The sequence below is a fragment of the Helianthus annuus genome, chromosome 11 (genome assembly GCF_002127325.2).
Source record: "Helianthus annuus cultivar XRQ/B chromosome 11, HanXRQr2.0-SUNRISE, whole genome shotgun sequence".
NCBI classification, from domain to species: Eukaryota; Viridiplantae; Streptophyta; class Magnoliopsida; order Asterales; family Asteraceae; genus Helianthus; species Helianthus annuus.
In genome coordinates this window covers 36,189,396-36,205,916 of record NC_035443.2, presented here as the reverse complement: position 1 = coordinate 36,205,916, position 16,521 = coordinate 36,189,396, and the positions used below count along the sequence as shown (strand labels likewise).

The window sequence follows — 16,521 nt, the reverse complement described above, 5'->3', positions numbered from 1 at the left end:
TTTTGAGATTTCAAAAATTATAAGACAATTTTAAACTGTTTACATACTGATTGAACAACTATATCGATTGATTTTCAGAGAGTTTCAAGTTGATTTGATCTGTTTCGGATCAAATACTGTTAGTTTCGGACTTATTCGATTGAGTTTTGGTTCATTTCGGTGATATCGAATTGGATTTCGGTTGATATTGAACTGTTTCGGTGTATATCTGATTGAGTTTGAAAATTTCTGTTAATTTTAGATCAGATACGGACTGATTCGATCAACTTTTGATTTGATTCAGTGATTTTCGGTGTGTTGTGAACATTTCGATCGATTACAAACTGTTTTCATGGATTAAATTGACTGAAAAACAGACTTTTTACTCATAATATCATTCGGAATCTGAGTTGTTATGGAACGATTCTGATCTACAGCCAAGCTGTTTAAAACAAATTTGATTTTCCGAAGTCATTGTTGTATAAAAGCTGTTCAGATCTGGATGAGTTGATATTGTTTGCTTGAAACGAATGTGTTCCGATTGACTTGTGGCTTGTTTCGAACAGATTTCGGACTAATATGGTTCGTTTTTTAATCAAATTCTATTCATTTCGATCTGCATTTGATTGAGTTTCGGACTAAATCGGATCGATTTCGGATTGTTTTTGATTGATTATCAGTGATCTCGGATTGATTATCATATTGCTTTGATAATTCAGATCTGAAGTTTGCATATAATTTTGTGGTTCTAGTTTTTGTATCGAGTTGAAGGTATTGGTATTGCTATTGTGTCATTGTGCTCCAAAACAGTTGAAGAAGAAAGAGCTGGATGTGTTAAGGTGTAGCATATTGGCTGTTATAAAAAATTTGAAAAATGAAGTGACGTTTCATAGATGATGATTTGCTTGGAATTTGAATTTTATTGAAAAATGGAGTGTACACTTTTCAAAAAGAAATAAAGAGATGGGATCAAATACAAACCTTAACATTGGTAAGAACTATAAGAACCAACCACAAATAGACATGTGTCCTTCATTTAAAAAATTAGATAAGGGTATTTTAGACTTTTATCATTCTATTTTTTGTATTTAATTAATTCTAAATTTTAATTATCCCTACATTCATGCACTATTTCAAATCATATTTGAAAATTTCCAGAAATCTTCATCTACCCAGGCAACGAACATAAAGAATAATACGTAACTTCCCATCTCACTTTCCCATTATCTGCGTGGTGTTCATCTCCTTGTTTTGATAGGTAAATTTGATGGATTCAAACATAGGAAGTTCAGTGGAAGAATCATCAGCCATGGAAGTTACCCCAGGTTGTTATTTAATCTGCATGTTATAAAAATTACGTTTATTCATGTGCTGTTATAGCAGCCGGTTCAATTTCGTAGATCCGTTTCTGTTGTGTTTGTTGGTTGGTTTCATTAATTTAATTCAAAACCATTTGTGCTATATTAATGTGCTAATACGAATCTCAATTTGTACGACATTGTTTTTTGTGCTATATGTTTTTTTACAGCAATACAAAGTTATGGGGTTACAAATAATCAATTCGCTGGTTTCATATTTTGTTTGCATGTGCTATGTTAATGTGTTGATACGAATCGCCAAACGCACGTTTCAAATTTTGTTTTCTTTTGCTACGTTAATTTGCTGATACGAATCGTCAAACGCTTGTTTCAAATTTTGTTTCATGTGCTATGTTAATGTGCTGCAACGAATCGCAATGTGCTGATACGAACCGCAATTTGAAATGTGCTATGATGTTTAATCTAATTTAATTTTTACATTTTATATGTAGAGCGAAGTGCTAGATATGGATCTGGAATTGTCCGGAAATCACCACGTACCGGTAAACTTAGTTATATTCCGGATGTAAATATATCTAAAAGACCACAAGTTGGTATGCGATTTAGGACAGTTGATGAAGCTTATGCGTTCTACGAGAATTATGCCAAGTTGGGTGGTTTTACAATTCGCAAGAACACACAAAAAATGATTAAAGGTATTGTTACACTGAAGTACTTTACGTGTTCTAAGGAGGGGAAGAAAACATATCAGAAAATTGACACAGTCAATGATATGGATGTGGATAACGTAAAAGGTAAACAATGTCGTACAAGGCCTTCTATACGTACAGGTTGTCTTGCAAGACTAATTGTTAAGAGATTGGACGATATGACCTACAAGATAAACTCTTTTTACGAAGAGCATAATCATACACTTGTGGAAGAGGGGGATTATCAGTTTTTGAGTGCTGCTAGAAATTTGTCTGTTGTTCAAGAAGATTTTATTCAGAACTTGTCAAAGTTGAATATTGGACCTGTTCAAGCATTCAACATTATGAGAACTCATTATGGTGGTTTTGAGGAAGTTGGCGCCACAGCAGTTGATTGTAAGAACTTGAAGAGAGATATTAATGCTTACATTGGTGAACACGATGCTGAAATGGTTGTTTCTCGTTTGATGGACAAGAAACGTTATTTACCTGATTTTTCATGTGAGTATCTCAATGATGACAAAGGTGAGCTTCGTGGTCTGTTTTGGGCTGACGAAGAAATGAAGCTTAATTATATGCAATTTGGGGATGTTATCGCATTCGATTCCACGTTTCGTTCAAATAAGTAGGTTTTTTTTTATGTTTTTATATCCTTGACTATTTGTATTATATTATGTAGTGATGTTCTTTATTAATGTTGGTCATTTTTCAGATATGACATGGTATTTGTCCCTTTCACCGGCATAGATAATCATCACAAGAACGTTACCTTTGGTGCTGCTCTGTTAGCATCAGAGACTGCTGAGTCATATAATTGGTTATTATCGGCTTTTAAAAAATGTTATGGACGGGAACCACGTGTAGTTGCTACTGATCAAGACCCCGCGATGAAAAAGGCGATACGGGAGGTGTTTACTACGAGTCGACACCGGCTGTGCATGTGGCACATCATGAAAAAGGTTGCCGAAAAGGTAATGATATTCATAAGTGTACAGGGTATTAATTGTTATTTGATGATACAATTCGATCTATGTTAATGTAGTTGTATTTTCCTAACATAATTTTTTGGTTTAAAGGTTGGGCCGACGTTGAAGAAAGATAAGTCTTTTAGACAACGCATTTGTGACATTGTTTGGACTGATGCAATTCAGCCGGAGGACTTTGAGGAAAAGTGGAAAGAAATCATGAGTGATTTTCATTTGACTGGAAACAAATGGTTGTCCGATATGTATGCAATTAGGAATGATTGGATCCCTGCTTATTATCGTCACGAGAACATGTCAGGTTTGATGCGAACAACATCTCGTTCAGAGAGCGATAATCGTTTTTTTGGTCAATTTAGAAGCAGTAGTCATACCCTTGTTGAATTCATCAGTCATTTTGAAACGGCAATTGAGTCACAACGATACAAGCACCGAAAAAATGATCACGACACAAGGAATACAACTCCGGATTGGGTTACGGATTTAAATTTTGAGAGAGAAGCTAATGAAATATATACCAGGAATATATTTAACGATCTTCAGCATGAGTTACTCCTCGGTGTTACAGAATCACACTCTATGAACGTTGAACAAGTCGGTGAATTTATTAAGTTTTCAATTAAGGATTTAGATGTTGAAGGTTCAGTTTTGCGTGAGGTTAGTTAGTTAAATTTCAAATTTACTAGCATCCATAGTTATTTTATGTTCATTTATTCTTATATTTTTTTTCGTCAGGTGCTTTTTCGAGAAGATGATATGGAAATAAAATGTAGCTGTGGTAGGTATGAACAATATGGTGTGCTATGTAGGCACATTTTTTTGGTGCTAAAGATGTCTAAGGTTGAAACTTTTCCCAAAAAATATGTTATGAGAAGATGGACGAGAGATGCTGTCCCAAGGAAGACTGTTACGTCAGTTAAGGAGAACGCCGAAGCTAATCAGACAGTGGACGGTGTTAATAAAGTTGTACGTGAAATTATGATTGGGACTGAGTATATTGTTGATAAATTGTCAAAGGACATGGAGAAGCTGGCGTTGTATAGAGATAAAGTTAAAGGCGATATAGCTCAACTAGATGAGATTTGTGGGTCTTCTCAACCTATACAGAAGAAGGACAGAATTGCTACTTTGCTTGGGTTTAAGCAACCTGATAAAGATACTGTTCGAGCTCCGGTTGGTATTAGAACTAAGGGGTGTGGTTTTAAAAAACGGATTAAGTCTACTTTTGAGCAAGTTTCTACTAAACAACCAAGGAAGCAAAGGACATGTGGTATATGTGGTTCTCACGAGCACGACAAGCGTAAATGTGATAAAAAACCGGAAGCAAGTTGATCAAAATTTTTAGTTTTTATGTTTTTTTCAGTCTAGTGCTTTTCTTTCCAAATTATGACTATTGTTACCAACTGTTAGATCGTATTGTTTTTTTTTTACCAGACGTTAACATTTTTTATTTCAGTAAGTATTTTGGTGTGTTTCAAACGTCTATAAGTAAATATTGTGTTGTTTTCGACATAGCACAACAATATGCGTTTTTTCGGTAGTATTTTGTTTGAACTGGCCTTTAAGATTTATAATATCATTAACAATTTGGTGTAATTCATATGTTTATAACTTATCAAACGTGTTAGTTTTTGACATAGCACAACAAGATGTGGTAAAGTTTCCTATTAACTTTTGATTTGGTTAACATGAACCCCTGTTGGTAAAAGAATGTCCCTATTCGGCCCGTTTTCATGAAAAACGAGTCAAAGTATTTCTTTTGGGGCAATGGCATTTCAAGTGTTGACCATTGTCGCGCTACTGATAAAGACGATTTTTGGGAAACGCGCTAGAAAAAAAAAAGACAAAAACGGTGGTAATGGTAAACCTGCCCAACCCGTAAGCCAACTGTACCTGGTTGACCTTAATACATCAGCACCGGTGACAACCAAAAAGTGCTAACTGTGCAAAATAACATAGTCACTGAGTTCGAAACAAGTTCCTAACTAAATAATTAGAATTCGGTCACCCTCCTGTTTATCCTTTTATATGCTTCTTTCATGTGTTCTTTTTTCGAAGCTAGATCCAACGCTTTAAATTGACGGACTTCATCCAACACAAATTCTTTGTTCGTGTTAAGGTCTGACAGTAGGATTTTGGCTAAATATTTTAACCGTAAATCATTTAAATCGTATTCTTGATCTCGTGATTCTTTTCGTAACCCACAGTTCCAATTTTTCGCTGTTTCTCCCTTGAAATATTCCATGTGTCTCATCGCGAAGATACCACAATCATTCGAATTATTTCTTGTACTCCATTTAAGTTCCAATCTATTTGGTTCACAACTCAATATGTCTTCTGCAGCTGGGTGTTTAGTTTCTCTCAAATATTGACATAAAGCAGTTGTCTGTTTCAATACGCATTAATATTAGTGTGCTAAAATAGCAATTTTTTTATAATTTAAAATAGTTACACTTACAAGCATTCGTGGTTGGCCGCCATACGATCTTCTATCATAACTTCCTCCCTTCATATTGTCCAACACTTGTATTGAACTTTTTTTAAGGTTGAAACATATTACGTAATAATGTTTACTATGTAGCATCGGTATGATAAGGAGTTCCGTATCAGCGAGATCATTCTTTCCTGTGGTTTCCAATATATCTCGCAGTGACTTGCTAAATTTTTTTGCGCGTGCGGCCTCCTTTACTTCATCCCCCACACCCACAAAATCTTTGGCAGTCTAATATCAATCACATTAGGGATAGCATCACATTTAGTTCATGATATTGCATAACATAGCACATAATTGTTTTTTGTAAGTCAACTATATGCATAATAATATGTACTAATATATCACAGAAATTACATACCAACATTTCACATGAGCCAAATAGGCGTGGCGGGTCTACTTTATTCCTAAATTTCTCTTCTTCGTTTAGGATGTATGCCCATACATTCAACAATGAAATGTGCAGCCAAACTTGTGGATGAAATGTCTCAAATGATACCCGTGGGCACCTCCATTTTCCGTCCTTCGGTTCGAATAAGTAATCCCTACATTTAATAAACGATGAAAACACCTACTTATAATAGTAAAATTTGAGTTTGCGAGTAGACAACCAAAATTTAAAACGTACCATTTGTTAAGGTGAGCGGCAAAGATTGTTTTTGCAATGTTTTCTTCAACTTTGGTCCTTACACCTGAGATTTCCACCTTTTTTCGTGCATAAGGTGATCGCATTGCTTCAGGTATTGTTTTTAAACGAGACGGACGCGGTTCATGTACCACCAACGCCATTTTTTATGCTTTATCATCCTTCTCTGGTGACAAACCTGCCAGAATTAAGTCAAATGATGGCATTTCTTCCGCTGTTGGAACTTGGAGTTTCTTTCCCTTTTTATCTGACTCCGAACTCGCCTTGTCGCACGCAACGCCTATCTCTTGCAGTAATGAACACGTAACATCGTCTTCATCATCAAACTTACATTCTTCAACTCTTGGATATTATTTAAATGAATAGATAACAACCAAAATCATAACAATCATTATATATTAGATGTAAATATATTTTAACAATACATATAAAACTGATTTGCAGTATCAATATCATTCCAACCAATACATATTAATAAGACTTACCGATCACAACTTTCGGATCCTCTCTCGTGTACTTTTGATTTTGATACTTAAACACTTTCTCCGGCTCCACAACTTCTCTAATGAAGCTTGAGTCCCAAGATGCAATTGCCTCCCTTATACCCGCAGATTGTGGGTAAGCTTTTTCTGCTTCAATTATTAGTTTTTGCACCTTCTCAACGAACTTATCCAGTTGATCGACTTTATTTTCAATCATTTCTTTCCATTCCTAGATAAGATTATTCATTTATTAACCAATATTAGTTACTAATAATCATATGAATAATTATAAGCATATAGTATAACATTTAACGGTACCTCTTCGGTCCTGGTCCTTTTTACTGTCTCATTTGGTTCAGTATGCGAAACCGACTGTCGATACTCCTTTGAATTTCGATATTTATCTCGAAGAAACTTACCTTCTGGAGTAAAATAGGGTGCAATTCCTTCAAGGAAATTATCAAATTCTTGTGTTGGCATGACATCTATTTCTGCTGCAGAAACGTGATCCATTAGGCTATGTACATAATCTCCATCAACCTCATCAACATCATCCTCATTTTCAAAATTTTCCCAACCTGCGTCAGACAAAGAATTACATATCATTTTATAAAAATCACGTCTTAACATTTTTAACATATGTACATGATTACCAATTGTTTCCACCGGTGTTCTTGGTGTCGCATTTATCGCCTCAACATCGTCAGACTTTTCCCTTTTTGTACGTGGCGATACTTTTCATGTACATTATGAAATCCCTTAATTAATACATTAAATATTCATATATACACATAATGATAAATGGAATATGTCAAACCTCTAGTAGCCATGATATCATTTTCTCGCAGCCTCTTCTTCCTCGAAATAGATTCAACTTTAACATCCATCTTGGATTCATCTTTTTTACCTACTGGTCAAATTCCAACATTAAAAGTCAAATTGTTGTAATTCGTGCTACCAATGTGCTATCAAGGTGTTATATCTGTGCTATATAAATCATTTACATGTCCTACTGGTCAAATTCCAACATTAAAAGTCAAACAGCTGTAATTCGTGCTACCAATGTGCTATGTATACATTTACATGTCCTACTGGTCAAATTCCAACATTAAAAGTCAAACAGCTGTAATTCGTGCTACCGATGTGCTATGTATACATTTACATGTCCTACTGGTCAAATTCCAACATTAAAAGTCAAACAGCTGTAATTCGTGCTACCAATGTGCTATGTATACATTTACATGTCCTACTGGTCAACTTCCAACATTAAAAGTCAAACAGCTGTAATTCGTGCTACCAATGTGCTATGTATACATGTGTGATATCAACGTGTTACATCGGTGCTATATAAATCATTTACATGTCCTACTGGTAAAATTCCAACATTAATAGTCAAATTGTTGTAATTCGTGCTACCAATGTGCCGTCAATGTGTTATATCTGTCCTATATAGATATTTGTATAAAATTAAATGTGCTATCAATGTGCAATATGATTTCAATGTACTTTGAAATTATTAAAAATGTTTAAATATTGTGTAAGCATACCCGCGGTTAACAAACGCATGAAACTGTCTCCATCGGTGATTAAATCAATCTCTAACTTGTCAAGTAGGTTCGAGTTGTAGTGTTTAGTTGCTGGCAATCCCACCGTCACTTTTTTCCCTTTTTCATGAGCGTATATTAGCTGCAAATAGAATTAACATAATTAAGAAGTGAATCAATTGTATCTGCTAAACAATGTTGGATAAGGTAAATACCGCAAGGAGTACTAGTGGACCGTTGTACCACTCTGTCCCGCTCCATTTTCGCTTAGTTTTATTCAAACAATCCAGGAGATACGCGCACCAATTCATCTGATTTATACTCACATTGCTCGTCAATGATGGTAACCATGCCATATTACACGTAGAAGATTTTTTCATCTCCCCCATTATAGTAATAAATACCACCAAAAAACTTGTTAAAAACATCATTCCACAATCATGTGATTCTATTATGAAATTAACAATCTTCCCAACGGTGGGCAATGTAGAAAAAAAGTTAACATGCTCCCTCCATTGACGAATAATAGCATATGAATTACTTGGTCTTTCAACATTGGTTACCTCTACATCACCCATTGGTATGCCTAGTACATCCCTGATCAATTCCGGGGTGATCTTAATTTTGTGTGTACCGACATTTAACGTGTTACTATGATAGTTATAATTATTAACTAGCCACAACCCTAGCATCGTAGGGACCGTTGTTATATCCATATACAATATCCCCCCAAACCCTATTTTCTCTACTGCTAACCGTTGTTTTGCCGAAAGACCTTTCAGTAGTTTATCCATATGAATTGGGCTGTTTCGGATTCTAATTCTATTGGTCGATAGGGCTATGTATGGTGCCTCGACATTATCGCATGTTGAATGCTCGACTTTGTTTCGCGGACGTGGGTCAACGAAGTCGTCGTCAGAGTCATGATGTGGCTGAGTGGCACTCGTTTTTTCTTTATTTTTATTATGACCTTGTAAAATATAACTTATTGTTAGAAGAGGAATCAATAAATAACACTATAAAGTTGACCAAATAAATCCGTATGCGTTCAAAAACAAAAATGCTTACCAATCTTTGATTTATGATCTACTCCTCTTTCTTTGTATCCCTCTGAACCGTTCCCTACATTTTTTAATATACGAACATCACATATATTACTACTTTCAAAAGGAATGTTAATTGTATAATAATACAAGCCGTTGTCACCTTTTGTAAACCTCAACATTGTTTTTGCTTTCAAACTTTTTTTAAATGGCACTTTAATTGTATCAATCTTGTATCCCTTTCCTTTATTGGAGCGTGGTGTTTTAAGACCTGCATGAATATAAGTCAAAACATAGAAAACAGTTTTATTTTTTAAGATTTTAAAATATAGTGTCGATTTCAATGTGTATACCTTTAGGGGACTTTGATAAAACATTGAGCACCTCAACTTTGTCATCCTTTTTATGTTTGGTTCTCGGTGAAACTGGAAATTCAATTTAATCAACAAAAAAGGTAAATACCACAATCAAAATAACCATATAAATACAATGATAGCACACCTCTTCTAGTCGTAATAACATTCCTTTCTTGACTCCTGTTTCTCTTTTTTGTTGAGTCCAATGCAAAAGCATCAATCATATCATCCATTTTCTATGTTCAGCACCTGTTATCCGTGACACAATAAATTGAATTCAGCACTACACTATTAAAACATGATTCATACACTATTTTATTCAAAATAACCCAAATACAATAAACTAAAGGTAGCACACATTATTGAAGTCAGTACTACATAATTTTTTTTTCCGGAATACCCACAGTACAAGATATATATAGCACATGTAAATCAAACAAACAGGTCTATCAATCATGATTCATATACTTTTTTTTTTCAAGATAACCCCAATTCAACTGAGCTTAACCCACAATATTCTGACTTCAATAAACCTAAGCATAGCACAACAATCCCTAATCAAACTACAAGAAGTATATTCCCTAATCAAACCACAACCATAACCTAACAATCAACAATCAGCACCTTTCAACAATCAACACCCTTCAACAGTCAGCACTCTTCAACAGTCACCACCCTTCAACAGTCAGCAACCTTTCAACAATCAACACCCTTCAACAGTCAGCACCCTTCAACAGTCACCACCCTTCAACAGTCAGCAACCCCGCCGATCACATCTCCGGCAACACCCGTCAAAACCCACCAAAAATATCTCCGCCAAGACCATATTCAGCACCCTTTCAACACCCGCCGGCCGTGAACATCTCCCTCAACAACAGCCAGCACCCTTCAACATCGCCCCCCCCCAAAAAAAACCCTAAAAATTAGTAAAAAAGAGAAGACAAACAGTAGGAGATAAATGCTTACCAGATTCAAGCTTTTCTCGATCTTATTATCTTCACAAATCGCACCTCTTCTAGTAGATCAGCACACACTTCGACTCGCACCTCGTTCTCGGTCAATCAGAGCACAATGTTGAGAGTTTGTTGATTGAAGAAAGTGTGTTTGATAAAGCCTGTTTTCTTTTTATATTTATTAGCGCAGATATCGATGGAAGAATTAAGAAGATGGAGTTGTACTTCTAGTTGGATACGGTCACGTAAAAAGGGGGAACAATCGTTTACTTCGGAGATTTGGTGGGGTCCACAAATAGCACATTTACTTTATTACCCCTGGTTGCATATTAATCTCTATTAATTCAAAGGTTTTTAATTGTAATCAACACAAACCGTTGATCTAGAATATAGATGGTTCAGATCTGTTCTTATGGTTCTCACAGTATGTGTTGTTTGTACAGGATCTCAACCCAAGAAATAAATACCTCAGGTAATAATTCTTGGAAAGTAGTGATTGTGTTTGGTATTAGGTTTGAGATATATATTTTAATTCAATTTCTAAGTGGACCAGGCACGTAATTGGGCTGTAATACAACATTGTTTTTGGGCCATTAGGATTGGACTAAATACCATTGGGCTGAGTTTATTTAATTAGTGGGCTGTGATTTTTGGATTGTTTGATTAGTGGGTCACTAGCTTGTGGATTTAAATTGGGATACAAACGTTTAGTGGGTTTTGTGGAAATTAAAATTTTGTGAACTTTGAGATAAAAACAATTTTTGACCCAAGTCATTTGAAAATCGTCATCAGTTCGCACGGATTGTGTAAACATCACATCAGGTTGTTTTAAAGTGTGGTTAAAATGTTTGACGAACAGGAAAACGATAACTTTGAAATGATAAATGATTGGTTTGATGGGGTTTGGGGTAGTAGATATCAGAATGAAAATAAGAATGTTTGGGATAAAAGATTTGAATGTTTTTTTGTGTATGAAAAATGAAACAGTGGATGTGTTGGAAAATCGGTTTGATTGTCTAATTGAAAAATTAAAAATGTACGAGATAAGGATGTAAGATGCTGAAAAAGTATCTAAATTTGCCGACAAATTACCTTCAGAGTGGGATGAATTTTTGAAAAACTTGAAAGAGGATTCTAGATTTTCAAAGTTTTATCTAAAAGAATTTATCAGAGAGCTTAAAATACACAATTACGAAAATGATAAGAAAAAGAAAGAGTTGATGAATGGAATAGAAAAAGAATTGGAAAAAATAAGTTTGGATGTGATTATTGAAATGAGAAGAGTCAATATGTGTCTTGTAGCAAAAGATGTTATGAAATATGATATTAAGAGGGGTTGTTATCTAGATGAAAGTATGAATCCTCTTGATTTTGTTAAAATTTTTTGTGCAGGCACATACAAGACAGAGACAGAGGTAGTGTCGAAAAATGAAGAATCCGATAAAAATGAAGCTTCAAGTTCTGAACCAGTGTGCTCAAAATGTGATAAATCTGAATCAGACAATGTCAAACTCTTGAAGGATGTGGAGAGTTTGACATTAGAAAACAAAAATGAAAAAGAAAATGAAAAAGAATTTCAAAATAAAATAACAATTTTAGAAAATGAAAAATTAAAAATTGAGAAAGATTTTAATAATCAAATAAAAATTTTAGAAAATGAAGATGTTTGGATAAAATTAGAAAACAAAGTTTTATAAGAAAAAGAAACAGAATTTCAAAATCAAATAAAAGTTTTAGAAAACGAAAAATCTGTTTTAGATAAAAATAAAATTGAAAATGAAAAAGCAATAAATTCTCATCTTGAGAAAATCACTAAACTTGGAAATGAAGTTGAGTATGCTAACAATAAAATAAATGATTTAGAAAAGAAATTGAAAGGTTTTGTGACCTCATCAGCGATACTAGATCATATCTGTCCAATACCGATCAATGAAATTCCAATAAGTGACAATGTCACAAATTATGACAAAGTCATAATTGAGGATTGTGATGATAAAACTGATGATGAAAATGAGAATAAGAAAATATTTTTGAAATTAAAAGAAAAGTTTCAAGAAATTGTTTTACATTCTACTGAAAAAGGTGAATGCTCAACGCAAAAACCTGTAAAGAAGAATGTGGAACAAAAACAAAATGTTAAAAAGCCGAAAAATCTTCAAAATTACAATAAAAGCTCATCAGTTCAGTCATCCAATCATTATAAAAAACCACAAAAATTTGAAAATCAAAACTCACAAAAAGTTGGTAATAAGTGGTGCAGGTTTGACCACAGTGCTCAAAAGTCAAATCAAGCTTACAAGAGGAGTGAGGATTACCACAAAGCCAAACAATCCTATGATTTGAGTGTGTGGTTTGATAAAGGAGAATGGTATGATAACAGAGTGTGTTACCAATGTGGTATTCAAGGACACGTTGCTGTTAACTGCCAGAATCAGAGATTTGAAACAAGAAGTTGCTATGAATGCCAAATCAAAGGTCATATTGCCAAAGATTACCCAATGAAATCTAAGAGAAGATTGAGGGCTGAATCTCAGAAAAAGGTGAAGAAATCAGTCAAAGTCGAAGAAAAGCCCAAAGAACAGAAAGTGAAGCTTTCACAAGGGCAAAAAGACAGACTGGGGAAGAAAAGAAAGAAAGCTCGAGAGTATCTTGAAAAGATTTTGTCCTCGGGTACAACGGTTAATTCAGATAAAAGTTCTGATGAATCGCTTTGCTCAACAAAAAATCAGTCAAGTAAAATGAATCCATTAGATACAAATCTGAGGACAAAAGGTAAAGTAAAGGTAAAATTTGTTGATCAAACAGTTCCAATAAAGGTCGGCGATGAATCTGTTGTGTTAAAAACAAAGGAGCCACCTTCTGATGATAAATTTGTTTTTTCGAAAACAAAGAAGGTACGTTCTGGCGATGATCCTGACTCGTCAAAGTCAGAAGAGCCATCTGTTGATCAAAAAGGAGAAAATTCAGTTCCGCCAATGGATGATATCAACTTTCCACCATTGCGAGCTGAAAATTATAAACAAAAAGTTGACGAAGTTGAAATTTCAAATCAACCTTTTTCTAAAAAGAAAGATTTTGATGTTGAAAAAGCCTTTAACCCCAATGTTCTAAACATTTTTGGAAAAATGGTTGATGGAACAGTCAAAGGGGTAAAGGAATTTTATGAATCAAAGAAGAGAACTGACACACCGAGTGAAAATAACTCAGATGCACCCAAGACTGGTCAGGCTTGGGTGTCACCTTTCTGTACTTGAAAATCCTGACTTGCCGGAACTCCCAGGTTGGTAATTGGGGAGTAGGAATCAGCATCTTTCTTGAGAAATTCACAGGTTGTTAAGTGTGATATTTCGAATTACAAGTGGTTAATCAAGGACATTAAGTTGTACTTGAATTAACTATCTTACAAGTGGTATGATTGTTGGATATTGTTTTTGTGATAAACCTACAAGTGGTTGAAAACAGTGTGATGAATTAAACCCCATGTTTGTGAAATCGCAAACAAATCTACTTTTCCGGAAAAACCATTTTGATTAAAACAAACTTAAGTGTTTTGAAATCATAATGGGAAAATAGTTTGTTGTCAGGGGGAGTTCTGACTGTTTAAGCCAAGTGGATGGCGAATTGAGGCAATTATCATCAGTTTGTCATTTTGTTTGTATAGTTTACTGCTTTATTTTTCAAATTTTCCCAGAAAATCAAAATTTGAAATATAATTTTGATTTTAGGGGGAGAAAAATTTTAAAAAATTAGAAAATTTGAAAAATAAAAAACATTGAAAAATTCAAAACGAGTTTTGTATAAAAAGAGGAAATGATAGTACATCAGTGGACTATCAGTGCACGCTAGAGAAATGTAAAGTTTTATAAAGTTTTAAACAGTCTCACTAAGGATGTGTCGATAGGCTCAGCTAAGACTAGTAGTTTTGCGAAAATGATACAAACATAAACCAAAAGGCCTAAGTCTGGTGGGAAACACGGTCGAACGCATAGTACTTAGTTTTGTCCTTCTTGACTGTGTGCCTGCTCAGTAATTGCTGATTGTCGAAAGACATAAAACCGGTTAAGTTTGTGAGCTTTCACAACTTTGCTGAAAAGTCACTGTGATTCTGTGTTTCATTTTTGCAAAAATTTAAACTTGTTTGATTTCTTTATTTTGTTTAAGCATTAGACATCCTCTGCGTATACGTGAGTATCGAACTGGATGTTATTGCCTAAACGTTCTGCTTTATTTTCTTTGGTGTTTCGTTTAAGCTTTGGATCACCTCTGCGTATACGGGAGTATCGATCTGGTGGTTAAAGCCTAAACAACTTCATCTTGTTTTTTATTTCTTATTTTGTTTAAACATTGGACTTTCTCTGTGTATACGGAAGTATCGACCTGATTGTTAATGTTTAAACATTCTGTGTTATTTTTGCACAAATCACAGATGATGAAAGTTTAAAAGCATTACGTGAGTCAGTGTATTGCATGATGAGGGGATATGCTAAGACCGTGGGGCACATAAGACTTTAGTGCTATCTAATGTACCCTAATCGTATCAGTAAGCATTACGAACATCTTAGAGGAGTTTAAGTGGATCACAATATCAATAATCTAGGGTGAATTGTTTAAAAGCTTTAAGTGGTAAATTTTTAGATCAACGGTGCAGCTGATATGTCTCATTAAACTGATATGATCCTCTAACGCAAACTCACAAAAATATGTCTGTATATAGTTTATTTCCCAAAATCCAAAAAGAGTTTAGTGTGTTTTAACATAAATTTTTTTGAAAATTCAAAAAGATTTTACTTTATCTTATTTTCGACAACTGATGTTGAAGAGTTGATTTTCAAAATTCCGAGTGCTAAATATGATGAACCACATTGGGTTGGGGAGTTTGTTTAAATGAGAAATGTTTTTGAGAATGATTGCATGTTTAGTTAATCAAGGTCATTAATTTGAACTTGATGTAACTATTAATGTTTGGTGAATGAATGCTCTCTATCAGTAAGTTTTTCAAAGAGATATAAATAAAAACTTATGTTTTGGGTAGAGAATGTGCAGGAAGCTAAATGAAAGGGGGAGCAAGATTAAACGTCAAATCTTATAAATTCGGGGCATCATTCAAGGGGGAGACTATGGTTTCACTTGAAGATGTTATCCAAGGCAGTTCAAGACTAAACATCACAGATTTCTAGCTATGTCCAAGGGGGAGATTGTTAGTGCACTATGTGTGTGGCCATAGATAGAAATCTAACTGTACATGTAAAGTCTAGTGTCTTGAGTCTGTAAAGTACCGGACAGTGGTTTCGCTAGGTTTCACTAGGTATCGTTAGGCAATGTCAGGTCAGTATACGGTACGACACGATGTGAAGAAACTGAGCAAGATCCAAAGTGATGTCATCATTGCATAATGATGACATCATATACAATATCATATGCAAAGGTTTGATTTCGTATGTAGTACATGCACACATGGAATTTGTTTTCGTATGAAAAGGCATGCGCATGTGGAATTTGATTTCGCACGGAATAAGATGCATTCATACGAAATCATTCAAGTATAAATATCTGAAGTCATTTCACACGGAATTAGAGAAGGTAGAGAACTAATTTCGTATGAACTGAAGTTCTTCAAGTTCATCAGATCTTCATCAAGAACACCTCCGTTTACGTCACGTTGATTAGACCTCGAGTGTTCGTTGTATAGATCGAGTCGAAACTCTGTCCCGTTGTCGTTGTTACGTAATAAAACGTTGTTTAATTACGTCTTCGCACACGATTACGGTTCGATTTAACGATTTCCGCACGTTAAATCGAATTCATCGCAGATCTAGTGATCGTTTACGATCCGATCCTGAACTCACAAGTTTTTACAAAAGATCGTCCCAACACTAGAGGAGCGTCATCCAGGATGACAAAGTCGGTTGGGATTACCAATTGATTTGTTTGAACCAAGACATCCTCAACTATACCGATTGATTTTATTATTTTCCGATTGGATAGAAAAATGGGTATTTGAAGTGGAGAAAAATCACTAATACTTAATTTTTCGAA

The 16,521-nt window shown here is 34.6% G+C and overlaps 1 protein-coding gene across 1 annotated transcript; it reads left to right on the top strand.

The window, feature by feature from the left end:
• The first annotated feature begins 1,288 nt into the window (after positions 1-1,288).
• Positions 1,289-4,302, top strand: LOC110924054 (protein FAR1-RELATED SEQUENCE 5-like). Its single transcript, XM_022168096.1, has 5 exons — positions 1,289-1,304; positions 1,790-2,612; positions 2,700-2,958; positions 3,064-3,627; positions 3,706-4,302. Exons 1-5 carry the CDS (start codon positions 1,289-1,291, stop codon positions 4,300-4,302), a joined length of 2,259 nt encoding a protein of 752 aa, XP_022023788.1.
• The last annotated feature ends 12,219 nt before the right edge of the window (positions 4,303-16,521 follow it).